This window comes from Lolium rigidum, unplaced genomic scaffold, assembly GCF_022539505.1.
Source record: "Lolium rigidum isolate FL_2022 unplaced genomic scaffold, APGP_CSIRO_Lrig_0.1 contig_20234_1, whole genome shotgun sequence".
Taxonomy (NCBI): Eukaryota; Viridiplantae; Streptophyta; class Magnoliopsida; order Poales; family Poaceae; genus Lolium; species Lolium rigidum.
Window position 1 is genome coordinate 73,318 of NW_025899957.1, and position 18,134 is coordinate 91,451.

At 45.3% G+C, this 18,134-nt stretch overlaps 3 protein-coding genes across 7 annotated transcripts in view; all 3 read right to left on the reverse strand.

Annotated features, from left to right (window-relative positions):
- Nucleotides 1-2,736: 2,736 nt before the first annotated feature.
- On the reverse strand, nucleotides 2,737-5,754 carry LOC124680567 (putative FBD-associated F-box protein At5g56820). 4 transcript variants are annotated; one of them, XM_047215625.1, is made up of 5 exons: nucleotides 5,498-5,754; nucleotides 5,169-5,234; nucleotides 3,570-4,466; nucleotides 3,339-3,488; nucleotides 2,737-3,152 (listed from the first exon to the last, which is right to left on the reverse strand). In XM_047215625.1, exons 2-5 carry the CDS (start codon nucleotides 5,211-5,213, stop codon nucleotides 2,799-2,801), a joined length of 1,446 nt encoding a protein of 481 aa, XP_047071581.1. In that variant the 5' UTR covers nucleotides 5,214-5,234; nucleotides 5,498-5,754; the 3' UTR covers nucleotides 2,737-2,798. The 4 variants fall into 4 exon arrangements, with proteins under 4 accessions (XP_047071581.1, XP_047071580.1, XP_047071582.1 ...); XM_047215624.1 differs by lacking the exon at nucleotides 5,498-5,754 and adding an exon at nucleotides 5,349-5,463; XM_047215626.1 differs by lacking the exon at nucleotides 5,498-5,754 and adding an exon at nucleotides 5,341-5,434.
- LOC124680569 lies at nucleotides 2,737-14,108 on the reverse strand. The gene is made up of 6 exons (XM_047215631.1): nucleotides 13,922-14,108; nucleotides 13,580-13,645; nucleotides 11,989-12,885; nucleotides 11,758-11,907; nucleotides 11,197-11,572; nucleotides 2,737-2,824 (listed from the first exon to the last, which is right to left on the reverse strand). Exons 2-5 carry the CDS (start codon nucleotides 13,622-13,624, stop codon nucleotides 11,222-11,224), a joined length of 1,443 nt encoding a protein of 480 aa, XP_047071587.1. The 5' UTR covers nucleotides 13,625-13,645; nucleotides 13,922-14,108; the 3' UTR covers nucleotides 2,737-2,824; nucleotides 11,197-11,221.
- Nucleotides 11,220-18,134, reverse strand: part of LOC124680568 — a 38,746-nt gene continuing 31,831 nt past the window's right edge. For both annotated transcript variants that reach the window (XM_047215630.1, XM_047215628.1), the window contains one exon: nucleotides 11,220-11,247. The gene's annotated coding sequence lies outside the window, so the exon portion shown is untranslated. The remainder of the gene's footprint in view (nucleotides 11,248-18,134) is intronic.

Genomic DNA, 18,134 nt, shown 5'->3' on the forward strand with positions numbered 1-18,134 from the left:
ACCTGTGGCAGGGATAGTGCTGGCGGTCACCGAAGAAAATGCTGAATCGCTGCTTGCCCGCGCCACCGCGGCAAGCCGTGGTTGGCTCTCGCCGTCGAAGCGCAAGCGAGCGACCGCCGGCCACCACCAAGAACGAGCGAACGCGCGCCTCCTAGCTGCTCCCGTCCCGCCGTCTCTCACCGGGCGGTCGCGTCGTTCGAGAAGCCGCCATTGCTTTGCTGGGGGTACATCCAATCCCCTGCTACCGAGCTGTCTGGGGGCACAAGCCAAACAGTGCAGAGTAATCGGAGAGGGAGTGAGGTGGCCGCTAACTGGCACGGAGCCGCCGCCCTAGGAGGGGGAGGTGAATCCCAAGCGGCTCGCCGCCGACCGGCACGGTCCCGCCGGAGAGCTGCTCGGCGAAATGCGTACGCGCTGGTTCCTCCCGTCCGTCTGGCCGGACTTTTTCGGGGCACAAAGATGCACGACTAGAGACACGGGGCACGGCCCGGCACGCGACAATGAGAGGCACGAAGGCCGCTGCAGGCATTTTCGATTTTAGACACGCGGGTCGGCCCAGGCGCGGCATGCAACTAAAGGGCAAGGGGTACCACTAGGAAAAGACAACCCTCAAAAAAAAAAAAAAAACTAGGAAAAGACCGACCTTCACGAAGCCCAACTTCTATTAAGAGCATCTCCAACAGGCGCGCTATATCGCGGCGCGCCAAAAGCAAAAATCTGCGCGCGCTAAACCGTTGCCGCGCGCATGATCGATTTCTCCTCCGCCGGGTGCGCCATTTTGCAGCGCGCGTTGGCGCGGTAAAATAGCACCTCCGCCGGACGCGCCATTTTGCAGCCGCGCGGGCGCGGCGCAAACAACAAACACACACAAGTATGCATCCAAGAAGATCAAACAATATATAAAAATTCACAAATATATTGTACCATCCAAATACAATACATTGTTTACAACAATACTTCACACCAAATACAACACGTCCAACATACAACAATACAACATGGTTTTGAGACAATACAACACATAGTTTTCAAACAAATACAACAAATATGCAACTATTATTGTCCATTCCAATTCCACCATTCTTCCATGAGATCTTTTTGAAGCTCATCATGTGTGTCGTTGCACCGAATGGCATGGTATGAGGCAATGAATCGGGCAATCCTATGTGCGGACCTCGTCACTTGCACGGGAACCCCCATCAAGTCGTAGTGGGTATGATCCACATCTTTTCCGCGATCATCCTCTATAATCATGTTGTGCATGATTACACACGCGGTCATGATATACCAAAGGCATTCTTGATCCCAAAATCTAGCCGGTCCTCTAACAATGGCAAATTGGGCTTGCAAAATCCCAAATGCTCTCTCTACATCTTTCCTAGCCGCCGCTTGTGCATTGTGGAATTGAGTTTGCTTTTTACCTTTTGGTTGAATAATTGGCTTCACAAATGTTTGCCACCTTGGATATATGCCGTCGGCGAGGAAGTAGCCATAGTTGTACTTGTGGCCATTTGCTTCAAACTCCACCAATGGACCTTCCCGCATTGCAAGTCTTGTCATCAGTGGTGACCGTTGAAGAACATTGATGTCATTGCAAGATCCGGGCATTCCAAAGAAAGCATGCCATATCCAAATCTCTTGGTCGGCCACCGCTTCAAGTACTATGGTGGCATCCTTCTTGTAGCCTTTGAATTGTCCATGCCATGCCGCTGGACAATTCTTCCAACTCCAATGCATACAATCTATGGAACCAAGCATACCGGAAAACCCCCGGTTGGCGTTGATCTGCAAAAGCCTTGCCGTGTCTTGAGCATTGGGGGCTCTCAAGTATGTGGAGCCAAAGACATTGACAATTGCGACGACAAAGCGCTTCACACACAAGATAGAAGTGCTCTCTCCCATGGCCAAATGATCATCAACAAGATCCGCCGATATACCATATGCCAACATACGCAAGGCGGCGGTCACCTTTTGATATGTGCTATGGCCAAGTTCTCCGGCGGCATTCCTCCTTTGCTCAAAGAAGCGATCATATTTGGTGACCTCCGTTGCAATGTGCTTGAACAAGTTGAGACTCATCCGGAAACGCCGCCGAAAATAGCTTTCGGGGAAAATCGGATTCTCATTGAAATACGACCGCATCAATTTCTCATGCCCTTCAAAGGCAGAGTGCCCACTGAACGGTAGGCCCGCCGGCATTGGTAGCAAGGTGAGGCACTGCAACCATGGCTGCCTGTCAGTGATCACACTGCAACTGTTAATTTCTGATCAATCTTACGTGTTTGCGTCAAACCCCTGTAACTACTGACTAGTTGTGTGCCATGGCTGTACAGGTGACAGATCACAATCTGAAACAAAGGCTCCCTCCCAATAGCCACATGAGATTTCTGTGCATGAAATTTAACTCTGAAGCTTATATTTTACACAAGATCAACATAAGTGCAAACGTGCAGTCATAGTAGCAAGATTCAAAACAAATCTGAGATGCTCTGCGACCAGGAAGGAATACATACTGTTTCTTTTACAACTTAATTAAAGCATTACAGATTATTTTGGCTTTGAGAGATACAATCACTAACTACTATACTACGAAGTGCTACTTTATTTCAAAATTTTAAGATGTTTTGGTAGGCCTACTAGTATATTATTATTACAGCACATGTCATCCTTTAAAAAATTATCTCTGGCGAGAGGATGTGCCATGTCTAAACTCCGTAACCACCATTCTTGCTCAACTTAGCATACCAAAACATCTTACAATTTGGAACGGAGGTACTAGTATATTATTACAGCACATGTCATTCTTTAAAAATTATCTCTGGCGAGAATGTGCCATGTCTAATTTGCTTAACCACCATTTCTTGCTCAACTTTATTCTTTGGAAATTTCGAAGGACGAGGTGATTCCTCAAGGGCGTCACAGTACTTGCATTGCTCATCTCCTCTCAAAACTATCTTCTGCATGTTGGGAGATCGCTCCAACACACATCTTATGAATGTAAACTGCTGCTCTAGTGATTTAAAGCCAGTGAATTCCAGATTCTTCAGAAGCCTGTTCTCGGAGCCGCCGAGTCGCATTTCCCACTGAGGTGTCCTTCTCTCTGGGTAGGAGTCGAGTCTGGTATCGCCTATATCGCATGAATGTTCCCATACCTGTATTTATGTGACCGTTCATTACATATGTGATTGGAATCCAGTTTTAAACAACTTTCCGCTATTTTTTAAAAAAAAACTAAAGCTGCAAATGTGGAAGGAAAGTTTTGATCGACTTTCAGCTATTTCTTTGAAAACTAAAGCTCCAAATGTGGAAGGAATGAAATACAGAAAAAAAAATATCACCTCGATATGTAATATTTCGATAGATGGTGCTGCGACAAGAAAGGCCATCGTCCATAAAATGTCAAATTCAACAAAGATACCACGTATTGACAGCTTCCTTAGCTTGTTGAAAGCGGTGAAGAGTCCCTCAATCTCAGGTTGCAACCAAAGCTGATCACAGGATAAAATAAAGAATGACTAGTTTGCAAGCATAGAAAAGGTACCATTTAGCAAAAATGTAATGGTACTTACATTTTCTCCTTGGAAATCCAGTGTGAGAGTATGTAGGCCTGTTACTCCATGTAGAAGCTCGCTTAATTTAAATTCACATTGATCATATGATGAACCACATGAGAGTTCTAATTCCCCAAGAGATGGAACAAAACCAAAGGTTACTGGGGCATACTCAGATACCCAAGTACTCCATAAGAACTTCTCTAATTTCGGAAGGCAGATAACCTCAATTATCTCAAAGCGACACTTGTAGATATTTAGAACACAGAGGTTTGAGTTTGGTGCATCAATCTTAAAGAGGGAGTTGGCACCACTATCAGAATGTATAAGTATTAGATGCTTCAGTTGGTTGCAGCAGTCAAACAAGACATGATGCATGTCCAATTTGTCAAAGCCTACATTATATAGAGTGAGCTTTGTGAGGCAGTGGGGCACACTAGGGTAGGCACTGAAAAAAGCATCAATTTCTTGAGCTCGCTGCAGCATATCCTCCTCACAATAGTCCAAAATATCCGTCTCGTCAAGAACGGAGAGATCCAACTCTTTCAGCAAACGGCTGTCGACTGCGTCACATATTAGCGGGCCAACTTCGCACAAGAAAGTGTTGATTAAATAGAGCTTAAGATGCAGACTTGAGATGGTGGATCCTCTCTGATGATCAGCCAAGAAACTCCTGGCTGCTTTGGTCAAAGACACCATAGCTTTCTCCATATCATTTGCCTCGACAGGGTCAGGGCGTGTAACAGATAGGAAATCCTTGACATCGATGTCTACTTCAGGCAGCAACCAAGGCAAATGCCTCCACCGTGTAGAGAGCACACATGTCGTTGCAGCCAGACGTGTACTGACTCTCCCCAAGATAGACAGTAAAATATCATCAGTCAGCATGCTGAGCCTATCTTCATCCTCCAGTTGCTGCAACATAAATTATGGATCCATTATTTAGCTGCCACTCAACTGAATTGAGAATTCCCAAACAGCAAATAGTTACATAGTGGCAAAGACAATACTCTATCTAGCATTTGATAAAGCCAAATACCTCCCAAGTACACTTGCTACCGATAATTGGGTTCCATTCAGATTATCAAGGTGATGTATTTATGTTTGTATAAAGTGAGTTACATATATTGAGGTGATATCTTCAGATCGTTAATACAAAAGATGAAGCCCATGCGCTGCAGATCTGAATACCACATACTGAGGAGCTGTAAACTAGTACAGAGTAGCTATTTTTTGACATCATGCCCTAAAACAGTTGTACAGTTTGGAGATTAGTTCTGAGAATCAAGCGCTAGAAGTAGCATATTACCTGATAACGGAATGCTAAAAAAGAATCAAATCTCCACTAGTATATCACAGAAGCATGAAGAACATATCTCCACGTATGGGCTTAATACATGTTTGTACTATTGATTCTAAAAAGAAAATTCAGTTTTAGTACTTCTGTATTGCTAGAAAAAGCATTTCAGTCTCTAAACTCGTAGTACTAGTTCAAGATACATCTACTCTTTGTACAATGGAATGTCAATTGAACTGAAAACAACAAATTATGAACAAAGAGATCAACATGTATAGTACTACAAGAAGAGAGGGCTAGCGTGGCGCAGAGAGACTTACTTGGCTCTGGCTCTGGCAGCTGTTATTATTGTTGTTGGCCTCCATGGAGAAACTCAATGAGCTGGCCTGAGAAGTGCCCGCGCGCGCGAGTGTCAGAGGCGAAATTAAACTGAATCGGACTAAGAATTTGAATCGAATCCTGGGTCAATTGGAGGCAGAGAAAGGAACTCACGTGCGTACCTTACTTGCGAGAGGCGGAAGAGGAGCCGGCGGGGAGGGTCGGTGTCACCGTTGGCGGCGCCTCAAGGAGGAGGGGGAGGGGACGGTAGATTAACCGCCGGCGTGGCTGTGGCTCGTCGGCTGGCTTCGCCGCCGACCTGCGCCTCCACGTCGCCGGCCCTGTGAGGCTTCCTGCTCTTCTCGTGTGGCGGCACTGCTGGAGAAAGAATCGCGGAGAGGAGGAGGAGGTGACGGCGGATTGTTCGCCGGCGTGGCTGCGGCTCCCCTGTAGGCTTCCCCGCCGACCTGCGCCTCCTCGTCGCCGGCCGAATTCTCCTGTGGCAGCACTGCTGGAGAAAGACGGCGGAATCGCGGAGAGGAGGAAGAAGAGATGGGTGGCGGCGGTGGCCGGCCAAGAATTGGGCGAGAACCCGGCGATTTACACGAAAAATAACTTCGCAAACTATTTCACCCATCTAACATTTCTGTGTGGCGCCTTTCCCATCACATCACACCTCACTGTGTGACGCCCATACGAGCGGCGCCACTCATCCAGCCGACGTGGCGTGGTCGATGCTGACCAGCCGACGTGGCAGGATGTGTGGCGCCCTTCACATCGGCGCCACATATTGAAACTGTGGCGCCGCTCTGAAGGGCGACATCCACTTATGTGTGGCGCCCGCGCCCGCCCCAGCCCGAGCCCTCCTCTCTTCTCCTCTCTGTTTCGGTGCAAGAACAATACGGCCGGTGGTTCCTCCTCCTCCCCACCCTCTCCCCCCACCAAATCGATCATCAAATCGTCAGATCTGCCTGGGCAATCTCTTCCCAACCTCTTCCTCAAGGTATTCTCCTCCGATCCCCATGTTTTCATCTACTAATTTCATAGATTATGCTTGATTTGGATATGAACCATAGATGTGAAATTCTAGATTTGGATATGAACCCTAGATGTGAAATCCTAGATTGTGCTTCATTTATGTATGCATGGAACCCTAGATATGTATGTATGGAACCCTAGATATGTTTTTTTGGTAACCCTAGATATGAATGTATGTGTGTATGTATGGAACCCTATGTATGTAAGTGTTGAAATGCGAAATTGGAGCTTAGCCAACTTGGAGATTTTGGGTTGTTATGGTCGGATCCTATACATTGTGATTTTTTATGTGTCATTGCTCTTGAGTATGATTGATTCGAGTTGGGGCATTGGTTATATAGGAGCAACATGTTGGATTGAAAGGGAGTTTAGTATGTCTCTGTGAGACCCTTCCTTTAATTTCTATGTTCCATTTTCCTATTTTAGATACGCAGGCTAAATAAATCTGTCAACTTCTCTATCATTTTAGCAGCTGTTTTCCATCCAAAGCTGTAAACATTTCCATTTACAGCTTTTAAATTTCATCTGCTGAAAGTAAACGCTCATTACTCTCTATGGTTATCTCACTGGAACTGCATCAACATATGCTTTCGGGATTGTGCGTTTGGATGAGATGATTGCGCTTGGATGAGTACGTGTTATGTAGCCAGCTGGTTCTGTAGATTGTCGGTGCTCATGCAGTCATGTGTTACCTAAGGCTGGCTGTAATGAACCCAGCTGTGTGTCGTTGTGGTTTTTTTTGTTCACCCCGCCGATTATTGTTATGTAAGGACCTGAGAATGGGGATGTTGAGTATTGCAATGGGTCACTTTTGCCGAAAGTTATACTTATGGATGATGATGATGTTCATTTTTTTTTCCATTCTTCATTTGCTCGAGCAATGTGGTTTTCTTCGCCTCTGGGCTTTAGCCTTTAGAGTTGAAAGTTTTAATCAAACTTGTTGCCTGAATATTATGCCATGCCGTGGTTTTGATTCTTTTTCTTCGATCAAGGAACCGTATGTATGGTTATCTATGGTCGAACTGTATGCATGAATATTGGTGTGTGTTAGTGTTCTTGAATATCGTTGAATCTGGTATTCATGATTAGAGTTGGAGAATTGGTTAGGAGGAGAAAAATGTTGGATTGAAATTAAAGGAGTTTATGTCTCTGCGTGACCCGAGCCCTTCCTTTAATTTGTATGTTCGATTTCTTATTTTTTGTAGACCCTTTCTTTAATGCTTCTGTATCATTTCAGCTGCTGTTTTCCATCCAGCAATTACAGGACATAAGAACAAAAGACTGTTGACAAACATTATTACCTAATGTTTGATCTCGCTGTAGAGTCTTGTGTTGGATATTTAGCTATTTTCATAGTAGTGTGGCGTAACATTCCGCGAGGACCGAGGATTGAAATTTATTAGATTAAGATGACAATCTATTGAAATGCATTGATTGCCTGATACGAGGATTGGTTTCTAAAGATGATCTGAACAAGAGAATTTATCTTTCAAACATACATATTTCTGATTTCATGTCACGTTATCTGTTTAATATATTGCTGCGTGTTTTGGATATCAAGATGATGCTTTTCAAGCTGTTGGCAACAAGCAAGAAAGCAGGTTCACAGGTTGTTGACAGATTTCCTGTTTTGTGACCTCACTGGAACTACATCAGCATATGTTTTGGGGGTTGAGCAAGCATTAACCGATCAACACGATATGCTTGCGTTTGGATGAGTGTTATGTAGTCAGCTTGTTCTGTAGATTGGCTAATGGTCTGCGCTCATGTAGTCATGTGTTAGCTAAGGCTGGCTGTAATGAACCAGCAGCGTGTTGTTGTGGTTTTTTTTGTTTCACCCCTGCTATTATTGTTATGTGAAGACCTGAGGATGGGGAAGTTGAGTAATGTATGGATCACTCTTGACGAAAGTTATACTTAGGGCTGATGACCGTACTAGACTCACATTAAGAAAGAATGTTCTAGATTTGGACTTCCAGAGACGATGTTCACTTGTTTTTTCCATTCTTCATTTGCTTGAGCAGCGTGCTTTTCTTCTTCACTGGGCTTTAGAGCTGAAAGTTTCAATCAAACTTTACCCATCGAATATTATTCAGTTCTTGCTTGCTAGTGCACATCCAGAAATTTCTGTTCAAAATGCGTTTAATTGCAATACTTTGGATGGTTTGGAAAGCTCACAATTATCTACTTTCAACAGAAAATCCTGATCAATTTTGTAGGCTCTTCGTGCTGCGTGTGCTCTTTTTTCTACAGTATAGAGGAGCACAAGTTTGAGGCTGCTGGTGATCCACGGGCACTTGCTTCTGCTCCCAACCCAAAGCGTTTCGGATATATCCTGTTCCTGCAGGTGCTCTCTTGCCTGCAGTTGACCCAAGTGCTGCCTGGGGGTATTTTTGATCAATCCTGATCGGAACGCAAAGAATTTCATTCAGGTTGTATCTTCTTCGGCATCTTCAGTTTTGCAGGCAGAAGCTCAAAGTTTTGTTGTTGGCTGTTCGAGTGGTACAGGGGCTGGTCAGGCCTCGCTTTTCTTTCCTCTCAGACAGCAAGCTCCTTGTGGATGCTGTTTCTTCAGATCCTCCACAGGAAGCTCACTGCCATGGTTGTCAAATAAAGCTTCAGTGTGCCAAAAAAAACTGACTAGTGGTGACAACCATGGCTACCTGCCAGTGATCACACTGCAACTGTTAATATCCATAAGAATGGCAGGTTTTTACCACCCTCCTCCTTTATTCAGGTCTGAGACAGCTATTTATAGACTTATAGTAGTTTGGACAAATCTAAGACATGTTTCACCGGAGAGAGGGAGTGACAGAGGGAGTAGTATACAGCTCCTTGTACTGTGAAATATTAATAATAGAACTGAAAACAACAAACTATGAACAAAGAGGCAGTGTGATACAAGAAAAGAGGCTATGTGCATCCTGGTTATGCAGAGGCTGGATGTAATTGCTTCTTGAAGTAATAAAGCATCCTTTATCAAAAAAAGAAAAGAGGGCCGGCTCAGTCTCTGGGAGCTATTATTTGTTGTGAAATGTATATGTGGATTGCCTAGCTCTTTCCATCAGTTCGGACTTTTGGTTCAAGTGGCTAGTGCATGAAGCTTAACATGGTATCAGAGCCCAGGTCTCGAGTTCAAATCCTGGCTTTCACTTTATTCTAAAAATTATCTCTTCTCCCCCTCTTCTCGCAGCCTCCTGCCGTATGGTCCCAACCTTCCGCTGCCTCTTTGCCTCTCTACACGTGTTGACTTGTCTTCTCGTCAGTTCGGACTTTTGGTTCAAGTGGCTAGTGTACGAAGCTTAACATGGTATCAGAGCCCAGGTTTCGAGTTCAAATCCCGACTTTCACATGGTTTTCGTAATTATAAGCCTAAAAATTGCTGTTGCCTCCCTTTTTAGCCACCGTTGATGTCCTGTTTCGGTGTACTCTTCTTCTTTCACGTGTTGACTTTCTCTTCTCCCGTCACACGCGAGTGGGGGTGTTGTCTTTCCATCAGTTCGGACTTTTGGTTCAAGTGGCTACCTTGTTGGCCTCTATGGAGAAACTCAATGAGCTGGCCTGCGCACCTTCACATCTTTTTTATTCCTTTATCCAACCCTTAAGAAGACCGCAGATCGAGGACGATTACTGCAGGCGATTGTCTCCCTGACGAAAACCCAATGCTAGCACCTTCTTATTCTCATACTATAAATAATAGCCTCACCGAAGCAGCAGCCCCTCCCAGTCCGAAGGGGAAGGGTCCTAATCCAACTGGAGCTGCCGGATGATGATTATTGCTATTCCTAAATAATTTATCAACTGTACAATGGAGCAAATTATAGGTTGTTCGCGCTCCGGAGGTCGAATTCTGTGCTGCCGCTGCTGCTATTGATCCGGAGCAAATCTAAATAATTGATCTTCATGTGTTTTTCCATTCTTCATTTGCTTGAGCAGTGTGGATTTCTTCTCCTCTGGGATTTAGAGCTGAAAGTTTTAATCAAACTTGTCACCCATCGAATATCATTCAGTTATTGTTGCTAGTGCACATCCAGAAGTTTCTATTCAAAATGTGTTTGCAATACTTTGGATGGTTTGGAAAGCTCACAATTATCTACTTTTCAACATAAAATCCCAGTCAACTCCGCAGGCCCTTCGCTCGTGCTGAGGAGCAGAAGTTTGAGGCTGCTGTTGATCTGCGAGCACTTGCTTCTGCTCCCAACCCAAGCGTTTCGGAGCGTATATTCCCTGTTCCTGCAGGTGCTCTTGCGTACTCTGATGCGGCCTTCAACTCTGCAGTTGACCCAAGTGCTGCAGGGCTGGGGGTATTCTTGATCAATCCTAATCAGAACGCAAAGATTTTCATTCATATTGTCTTTCTTTCCTCTCCGACAGCAAGCTCCTTGTGGATGCTGCTTTTTCGGATGCTCTACAGACTACATGAAGCTCGCTGCCATGGTTACCAAATAAATTTTCAGTTTGCCAAAAAAAAGACCATTACCTGCCAGTGAGCACACTGCAACTGTTAATTTCTGATCAAGCTTACAAGCTTTGCGTCAAACCCTTGTAACTACTGACTATGGGTGTGCCATGGCTGTACAGGTGACAGATCACAAACCAAAACAAAGGCTCCCTCCCAATAGCCACATAAGATTTCTGTGCATGAAATTTAACCCTGAAGCTTATCTTTTACACAAGATAAACATGAGTGCAAATGTGCAGTCATAGTACCAAGATTCAAAATAAATCTGAGATGCTCTGCGACCAGGAATACATACTGTTTCTTTTACAACATAACTAAAGCATTGCAAATTATTTTGGCTTTGAGAGATACAATCACAAACTACTACTACTCCATGGATCGCATTTAATCAACGCGGGAGTGCCAACGACAATTAACTCCGATCGGAAGGAGCACTACACTACGGAGTGCTACTTTATTTCCAAATTTTATGATGTTTTGGTAGGATATTAATTTAGCCTACCAAAACATCTTAAAATTTGGAACAGACGTAGTAGTACATTATTACAGCACATGTCATTCTTCAAAAATTATCTCTGGCGAGAATGTGCCATGTCTAATCTGCTTAGCCACCATTTCTTGCTCAACTTTCTTCTTTGGAAATTTCGAAGGACAAGGTGATTCCCCAAGGGCGTCACAATACTTGCATTGTTCATCTCCTCTCAAAACTATCTTCTGCATGTTGGGAGATCGCTCCAACACAGATCTTATGAATGCAAATTGCTGCTGTAGTGATTTAAAACCAGTGAATTCCAGATGCTTCAGAAGCCTGTTCTCGGAGCCGTTGAGGCGCATTTCCCACTGAGGTGTCCTTCTGTCAAGGAAGGAGTCGACTCTGGCCTCTACGTCGCATGAATGTTCCCATACCTGTATTTGTGTGACCAGTTCATTACATATGCGATTGGAATCCAGTTTTGAACGACTTTCCGCAATTTTTTTTTGAAAAGTAAAGCTCCAAATGTGGAAGGAAAGTTTTTAACGACTGTCCGCTACTTCTTTGAAAACTAAAACTCCAAATGTGGAAGGAAAGAAATACAGAAAAAATGCATCACCTCGATATGTAATATTTCGATAGATGGCGCTGCTACAAGAAAGGCCATCGTCCATAAAATATCAAATTCAACAAAAATACCACGTATTGACAGCTTCCTTAGCTTGTTGAAAGCGGTGAAGAGTTCCTCGGTCTCAGGTTGCAACCAAAGCTGATCACAGGATAAAATAAAGAATTACTAGTTTGCAAGCACAGACAACGTACCATTTAGCTAAAATATAACAGCACTTACATTTTCTCCTTGGAAATCCAGTGTGAGAGTATGCAGGCCTGTTACTCCATGTAGAAGCTCGCTTAATTTAAATTCACGTTGATCACATGTTGAACCACATGAGAGTTCTAATTCCCCAAGAGATGGAACAAAACCAAAGGTTACTGGGGCATACTCGGATGCCCAAGTATTCCATAAGAACTTCTCTAATTTCGGAAGGCAGACAACCTCGATTATCTCAAAGCGACACTTGTAGATATTTAAAACACAGAGGTTTGAGTTTGGTGCATCAATCTTAAAGAGGGAGCAGATACCACTATCACAATGCACAAGTATTAGATGCTTCAGTTGCTTGCAGCAGTCAAACAAGACATGGTGCATGTCCAATTTGTCAAAGCCTATATTATATAGAGTGAGCTTTGTGAGGCAGTGGTGCACACTAGGGTAGGCACTGAAAAAAGAATCTATTTCTTGAGCTCGCTGCAGCATATCCTCATCACTACTGTCCAAAATATCCGTCTCGTCAAGAACGGAGAGATCCAACTCTTTCAACAAACGGCTGTCGACTGCGTCACATATTAGTGGGCCAACTTCGCACAAGAAAGTGTTGATTAAATAGAGCTTAAGATGCAGACTTGAGATGGTGGATCCTCTCTGGTGATCAGCCAAGAAACTCCTGGCTGCTTTGGTCAAAGACATCATAGCTTTCTCCATATCATTCGCCTCGACAGGGTCAGGGCGTGTAACAGATAGGAAATCCTTGACATCAATCATAACTTCTGGCAGCAACCAAGGCAAATGCCTCCACCGTGTAGAGAGCACACATGTCGTTGCAGCCAGACGTGTACTGACTCTCCCCAAGATCAACAGTAAAATATCATCAGTCAGCATGCTGAGCCTATCTTCATCCTCAAGTTGCTGCAACATAAATTATGGATCCATTATTTAGCTGCCACTTAACTGAATTGAGAATTCCCAAACAGCAAAACAGTTACATAGTGACAAAGACAATACTCTATCTAGCGCCAAATACCTCCCAAGTACACTTGCTATCAATAACTGGGTTCAATTCAGATTCATCAAGGTGATGTATTTATGTTTGTATAAAGTGAGTTACATATATTGAGGTGACATCTTCAGATCGTTAATACAAAAGATGAAGACCATGCGCTGCAGATCTGAATACTACATACTGAGGAGCTGTAAACTAGTACGGAGTTGCTATTTTTTTACCACATGCGCTAAAACAGTTGTACAGTTTGGAGATTAGTTCTGAGAATCAAGCGCTAGAAGTACCATATTACCTGATAACGGAATGCTAAAAACGAATCAAATCTCCACAAGTATATCACAGAAGCAAGAAGAACATATCTCCACGTATGGGCTTAATACATGTTTGTACTATTGATTCTAAAAAGAAAATTCAGTTTTAGTACTTCTGTATTGCTAGAAAAAGCATTTCAGGCTCTAAACTCGTAGTATTAGTTCAAGATACAGCTACTATTTGTACAATTGAATGTCAATAGACCTGAAAACAACAAATTATGAACAAAGAGATCAACATGTATAGTACTACAAGAAGAGAGGGCTACCGTGGCGCAGAGAGACTTACTTGGCTCTGGCTCTGGCAGCTGTTATTATTGTTGTTGGCCTCCATGGAGAAACTCAATGAGCTGGCCTGAGAATTGCCCGCGCGCGCGAGTGTCAGAGGCGAAATTGAATTGAATCGGACTAAGAATTTGAATCGAATCCTGGGTCAACTGGAGGCAGAGAAAGGAACTCACGTGCGTACCTTACTTGCGAGAGGCGGAAGAGGAGCCGGCAGGGGGGGGGGGGGGGGGGGGTCGGTGTCACCGTTGGCGGCGCCTCAAGGAGGAGGGGGAGGGGACGGCGGATTAACCGCCGGCGTGGCTGCGGCTCGTCGGCTGGCTTCGCCGCCGACCTGCGCCTCCACGTCGCCGGCCCTGTGAGCCTCCTGCTCTTCTCCTGTGGCGGCACTGCTGGAGAAAGAATCGCGGAGAGGAGGAGGAGGGGACGGCGGATTGTTCGCCGGCGTGGCTGCGGCTCCCCTGTAGGCTTCCCCGCCGACCTGCGCCTCCTCGTCGCCGGCCGAATTCTCCTGTGGCGGCACTGCTGGAGAAAGGCGGCGGCGGTGGCCGGGCAAGAATTGGGCGAGAACCCTAGGCAGATTTTGCCTTTATACCTCCTCCCCTGCCTCCCATGTTCTGTTCTTGAGGAGGCGAATGCTCTCAGCGCGTCAAAAGGTTCTGCGCTAGAGATTTTATCACTTAACACCACTAGTTGCTAATTCACAAAAGGACACTGCTGAGAACCTGCTTCCCTGATTGACACGTGTCCACTTTCAGCCAAAATCCTGACGATGCTTCGTCGCAGCAAAAAAATTCCCGCTTTTGCTTCATTGAAACACAAAAACGATTCGTCTAAAAAATTCCAATCTTTTGTTTCCCCGATCGACACGTGTCCACTTTCAGCCAAAATCCCGATGATGCTTCGTCGTAGCAAAAGATATCCCGCTTTTGCTTCATTGAAGCACAAAACGATTCGCCTAAAAAAAGAAAAAGACACGAGGAGCTCGCTGGAGACTTCGCCGGAGATCTCGCCGGAGACATTGAAGCACAAATAATGTAGTAAAGAAGCAGAGCCACGAAACATTTACAACACTACCATTGAACATTTGCAAGCACCTCCCCAACCTCACCGGAGACTCGCCTGGAGCCCTCGCCGGAGTCTCGCCGGAGACATTGAAGCACAAATAATGTAGTAAAGAAGCAGAGCCACGGAACATTTACAACACCGCCGTTGAACATTTGCAGCACCTCCCCCTACCTCGCCGAGAAACGAAATTGTCTTGCTGCAATGCAGCCCAAATTTCATAGTAATGAAGCTAAAAAAGTGTAGTAATGCAGCCCAAAATAAAACTTAGGAAGCACGGTCACAAAAAAATGAAGCTGTCCAACAAATGAAGTAATGCAGCCCAAATTTAACAGTAATGAAGCTAAAATACGTAGTAATGCAGCCAAAAAAATGAACTAAGGAAGCACAGTCATGGCTCCGGCGAGACGCTCATAGCAAAATTGGGATTGCAGCACCGTCGATGCCCTTTGCGGCTCCGCCGCTGCGGTTGCAGCAGCGCCGCCGCCGGTTGCAGCTCCGGCCACGAGCGACCGCAGCGAGGGCAGCGTCGCACGAGATGGAGGCGGCGGAAGGAGTCGGCGCCGCGCGAGATGGTGGCCTTCCGGCTCGCTGCTGCCGTTGTGGGGGAAGGAGGCGGCGGCGCGCTCCTCGAGGCCGGCGGCTCGAAGCAAACCATGGATGGCCGGCGACGCGGTGGATGGCGGCGGCGCCCCCGTACGAGAGGCGAGTTGGAGGTCGGCGGCGGCGGTCCCCGGGCACATGGCGGCGCGGTGGAAGTCGGGGCGGCCTCCCGGCGGCGGTGCTCGGAGGAAGCGGTAGGCGCGCGGCGGCGGGACAGCAGCTCCTCGTTTTATTGCGTGGCTGAGAAAATCGCGTGCTAGAGGATAACGATGGGAGGAGATGATGGTGGGACCCGCCGCATGGCTTATTTTTTTCACCACCGCGCAGGACACGCGTCACGAGCCGATGCCGGAGGCCCCGCGCGTTTCCAGCCTCCGCCTGATTTAGAACATTTTCCTTCACAAAACCACAACTTTTGTTTTTTTATCACAGAACACCAATTTCTTGGATAATTGCTTGCACATAACATGTTAGTCGGTTTAACAGCCCATTAGTGTATTATAGGCCCAGCGTGGCACCACATCCCCAAGCGAACGAGGCGGCGAGATGCGACCAGCCGACCCGGCCGACCGGCCGACCCGGCGACCGAGACGGAGGAGCGCCGGTGGCGAGGTTGGGCCATGGTCTAGCGGCGGAGATTGAGCCAGGTCTCATCGATGGATTCACGGGATTTGAGGCCGAGGCGGGCCTCAATCGAGCCGGCACCGGCGACGGGGCGGCGGCACGCATGGTAGGTGGACGTCGGCCATCTATTTCGATGACCCCATCTCGTTCAGTTGGTAAGCTTCGCTTCCAATGCCTAATCTGTGAGATTTTTCTCTTTTTGTTAGGGTTTTGGCCGGGAGTAAGAAGAATCCTAGTTTGTCTTTGGAACAATTTAGCTCGATCGACGTATAAATTTAATTCGTTTACTAATTTTGTGGTGTTATATTAGCTGCTACATTTTTTGTTTTGGGATTGTACAATATAATGAGAGAAAATGTGAGGAGGGGAAGTTTATTTTGATTTCAGGCTGCTAGGAAATTAGTAAATCCAGGCTGCATATTTCGTTTTGGGATTGTGCAACATAATAATAACTAGTGTTTATCTTTGTTCAGGTTGGATGATCTAGGCTGCAACGTTGATTGGACCAATCTTGATGCTGAATCTACACAAGTGGTAGCACATATAGAGAAAGATGCACAAGATGAAGGCTTTGTTGATGAGGAAACCGTCTCCGACAATTATGATGATTTTCTGGTTCGTTGTGAAGGTGATACGGATGTTGAGGACTGTTTTCCCACACGATGTGATACGGATGTTGAGGACTGTTTTCCCACACGATTGACAACAGAAAATAATGTATTTGACGAAGAGAGGCGAAGGGTAGAGGTGGCAGATCTCCAGAAAGAAGGAACGAGAAAGACTGCCAAGGACAAGAACAAGACAACGGATCCATTACACTGACAGCCGGCTTTATGGTTCTTCACAGCTAGTAATGGGCAAGGACATCAACAGGAGCCTCTTACCTGTAAGACACTAGATGTGAAGCTTTTTGCCAAAACTAGTGTGATTCATCTTATGAGGCAAACTAATGTTTTGTATGTGCTGTAAGGTATCGTCTAATTCCTATCATGTCTGGTTATAATTTGGATAAATGTTATCTTCTGGTCATTCTTTTTATGGTATCAAATTTCCTGCCAATTTCATGTCCATGTTTGGTTGTCCAATTTCCTATAGCTTGTGTTTTGGTGAAATGAATTGAAAAATTCATCTTGTAGAAAAGATGTACTACTGATTTTTTTTTGCAAATATTGGTATTTTGTGATAAAAAAATCTATCAAATGGGCTGATTGGCTATCAAACCAGCTAATTACAACTACTGTGTTGTATGCAAACAATTACACCAAGAGTTGGTGTTCTATGATAAAAAAAAACGAGAGTTGTGGTTTTGTGATAAAAAAATCATCAACTAGTGGTGTTAAGTGATAAAATCTCTGCGCTAACATAAGAAAACATCCTTTCAAAGTCTGATTTTTTTTGGCGTTTTATTAGGCATCTCCAACGGGACGACGTAAATTGGTGTCCGCCTGCGTCCGTCTGCGTCGCGGCAGGCGCGAAAAAGACCATATTTTTCACGCGTCCGTTTGCACCTGGGGGTGCCTCCAGCGGTCCGACGCATTTCCGCGTCGGCATGAATTATGATGTTTGAAAACAATAAAATAAAGAGCTTCAACGAAGTCATAGTTATTACATCCAAATTTTAAGTCTACATGAAAATAAGATGGTATTCCTCTAGGCATGGTCTTCATGGCCAGCCAATGTCCACTGATGCTCAATCAGATCCATCTGCAGCCGTTTGCACACGTTCTCGTCAGTGACTTCTACATTCATATGTAGATAGTCCTCCGAGGATAATGCACCAGGGAGTGGCGCAATCAGCTCACCTTGGAAATCTCATTGATGTTCATTGCGGCCATCAGGATGCTCGTTCTCAACGATCATGTTGTGCATGATCACGCAGAATGTCATCACTTCATGCATGGTCTTCAGCGACCATGTTCTTGCCGGGTGACGGACAAGTGTCCACCGAGCTTGGAGCACACCAAATCCGCGCTCTGATACGTCCCAAATGTATCTATAATTTTTGATGCTCCATGCTTGTTTTGTTACAATTTTTATATGTTTTATGTGCACTTTTTCACACTTTTTAGCATTTTTTGGGACTAACCTATTAACGTAGTGCCGCAGTGTCAGTTCTTGTTTTCTGCTGTTTTTGTGTTTCGGAAAAGTTGTACATGAAAGTTTCTCGGAATTGGACGAAACAAAAGCCCAGAGTCTTATTTTTCCGGGACGAAGACCCAAAGGACACGAGCAGGAGAGCTGCCACGTGGCAGTACATAGGGCAGGCG

What these genes read in the sequence shown, in the direction of transcription:
- LOC124680567 (XM_047215625.1), bottom strand. Translation starts at nt 5,213, where the DNA reads ATGGAGGCCAACAACAATAATAACAGCTGCCAGAGCCAGAGCCAA. An exon ending in GCTGCCAGAGCCAGAGCCAA is followed by an intron (nt 4,467 to 5,168) that starts GTAAGTCTCTCT and finishes TTTATGTTGCAG; the next exon opens with CAACTGGAGGATGAAGATAG. An exon ending in TGGATTTCCAAGGAGAAAAT is followed by an intron (nt 3,489 to 3,569) that starts GTAAGTACCATT and finishes TCCTGTGATCAG; the next exon opens with CTTTGGTTGCAACCTGAGAT.
- LOC124680569 (XM_047215631.1), bottom strand. Translation starts at nt 13,624, where the DNA reads ATGGAGGCCAACAACAATAATAACAGCTGCCAGAGCCAGAGCCAA. An exon ending in GCTGCCAGAGCCAGAGCCAA is followed by an intron (nt 12,886 to 13,579) that starts GTAAGTCTCTCT and finishes TTTATGTTGCAG; the next exon opens with CAACTTGAGGATGAAGATAG. An exon ending in TGGATTTCCAAGGAGAAAAT is followed by an intron (nt 11,908 to 11,988) that starts GTAAGTGCTGTT and finishes TCCTGTGATCAG; the next exon opens with CTTTGGTTGCAACCTGAGAC.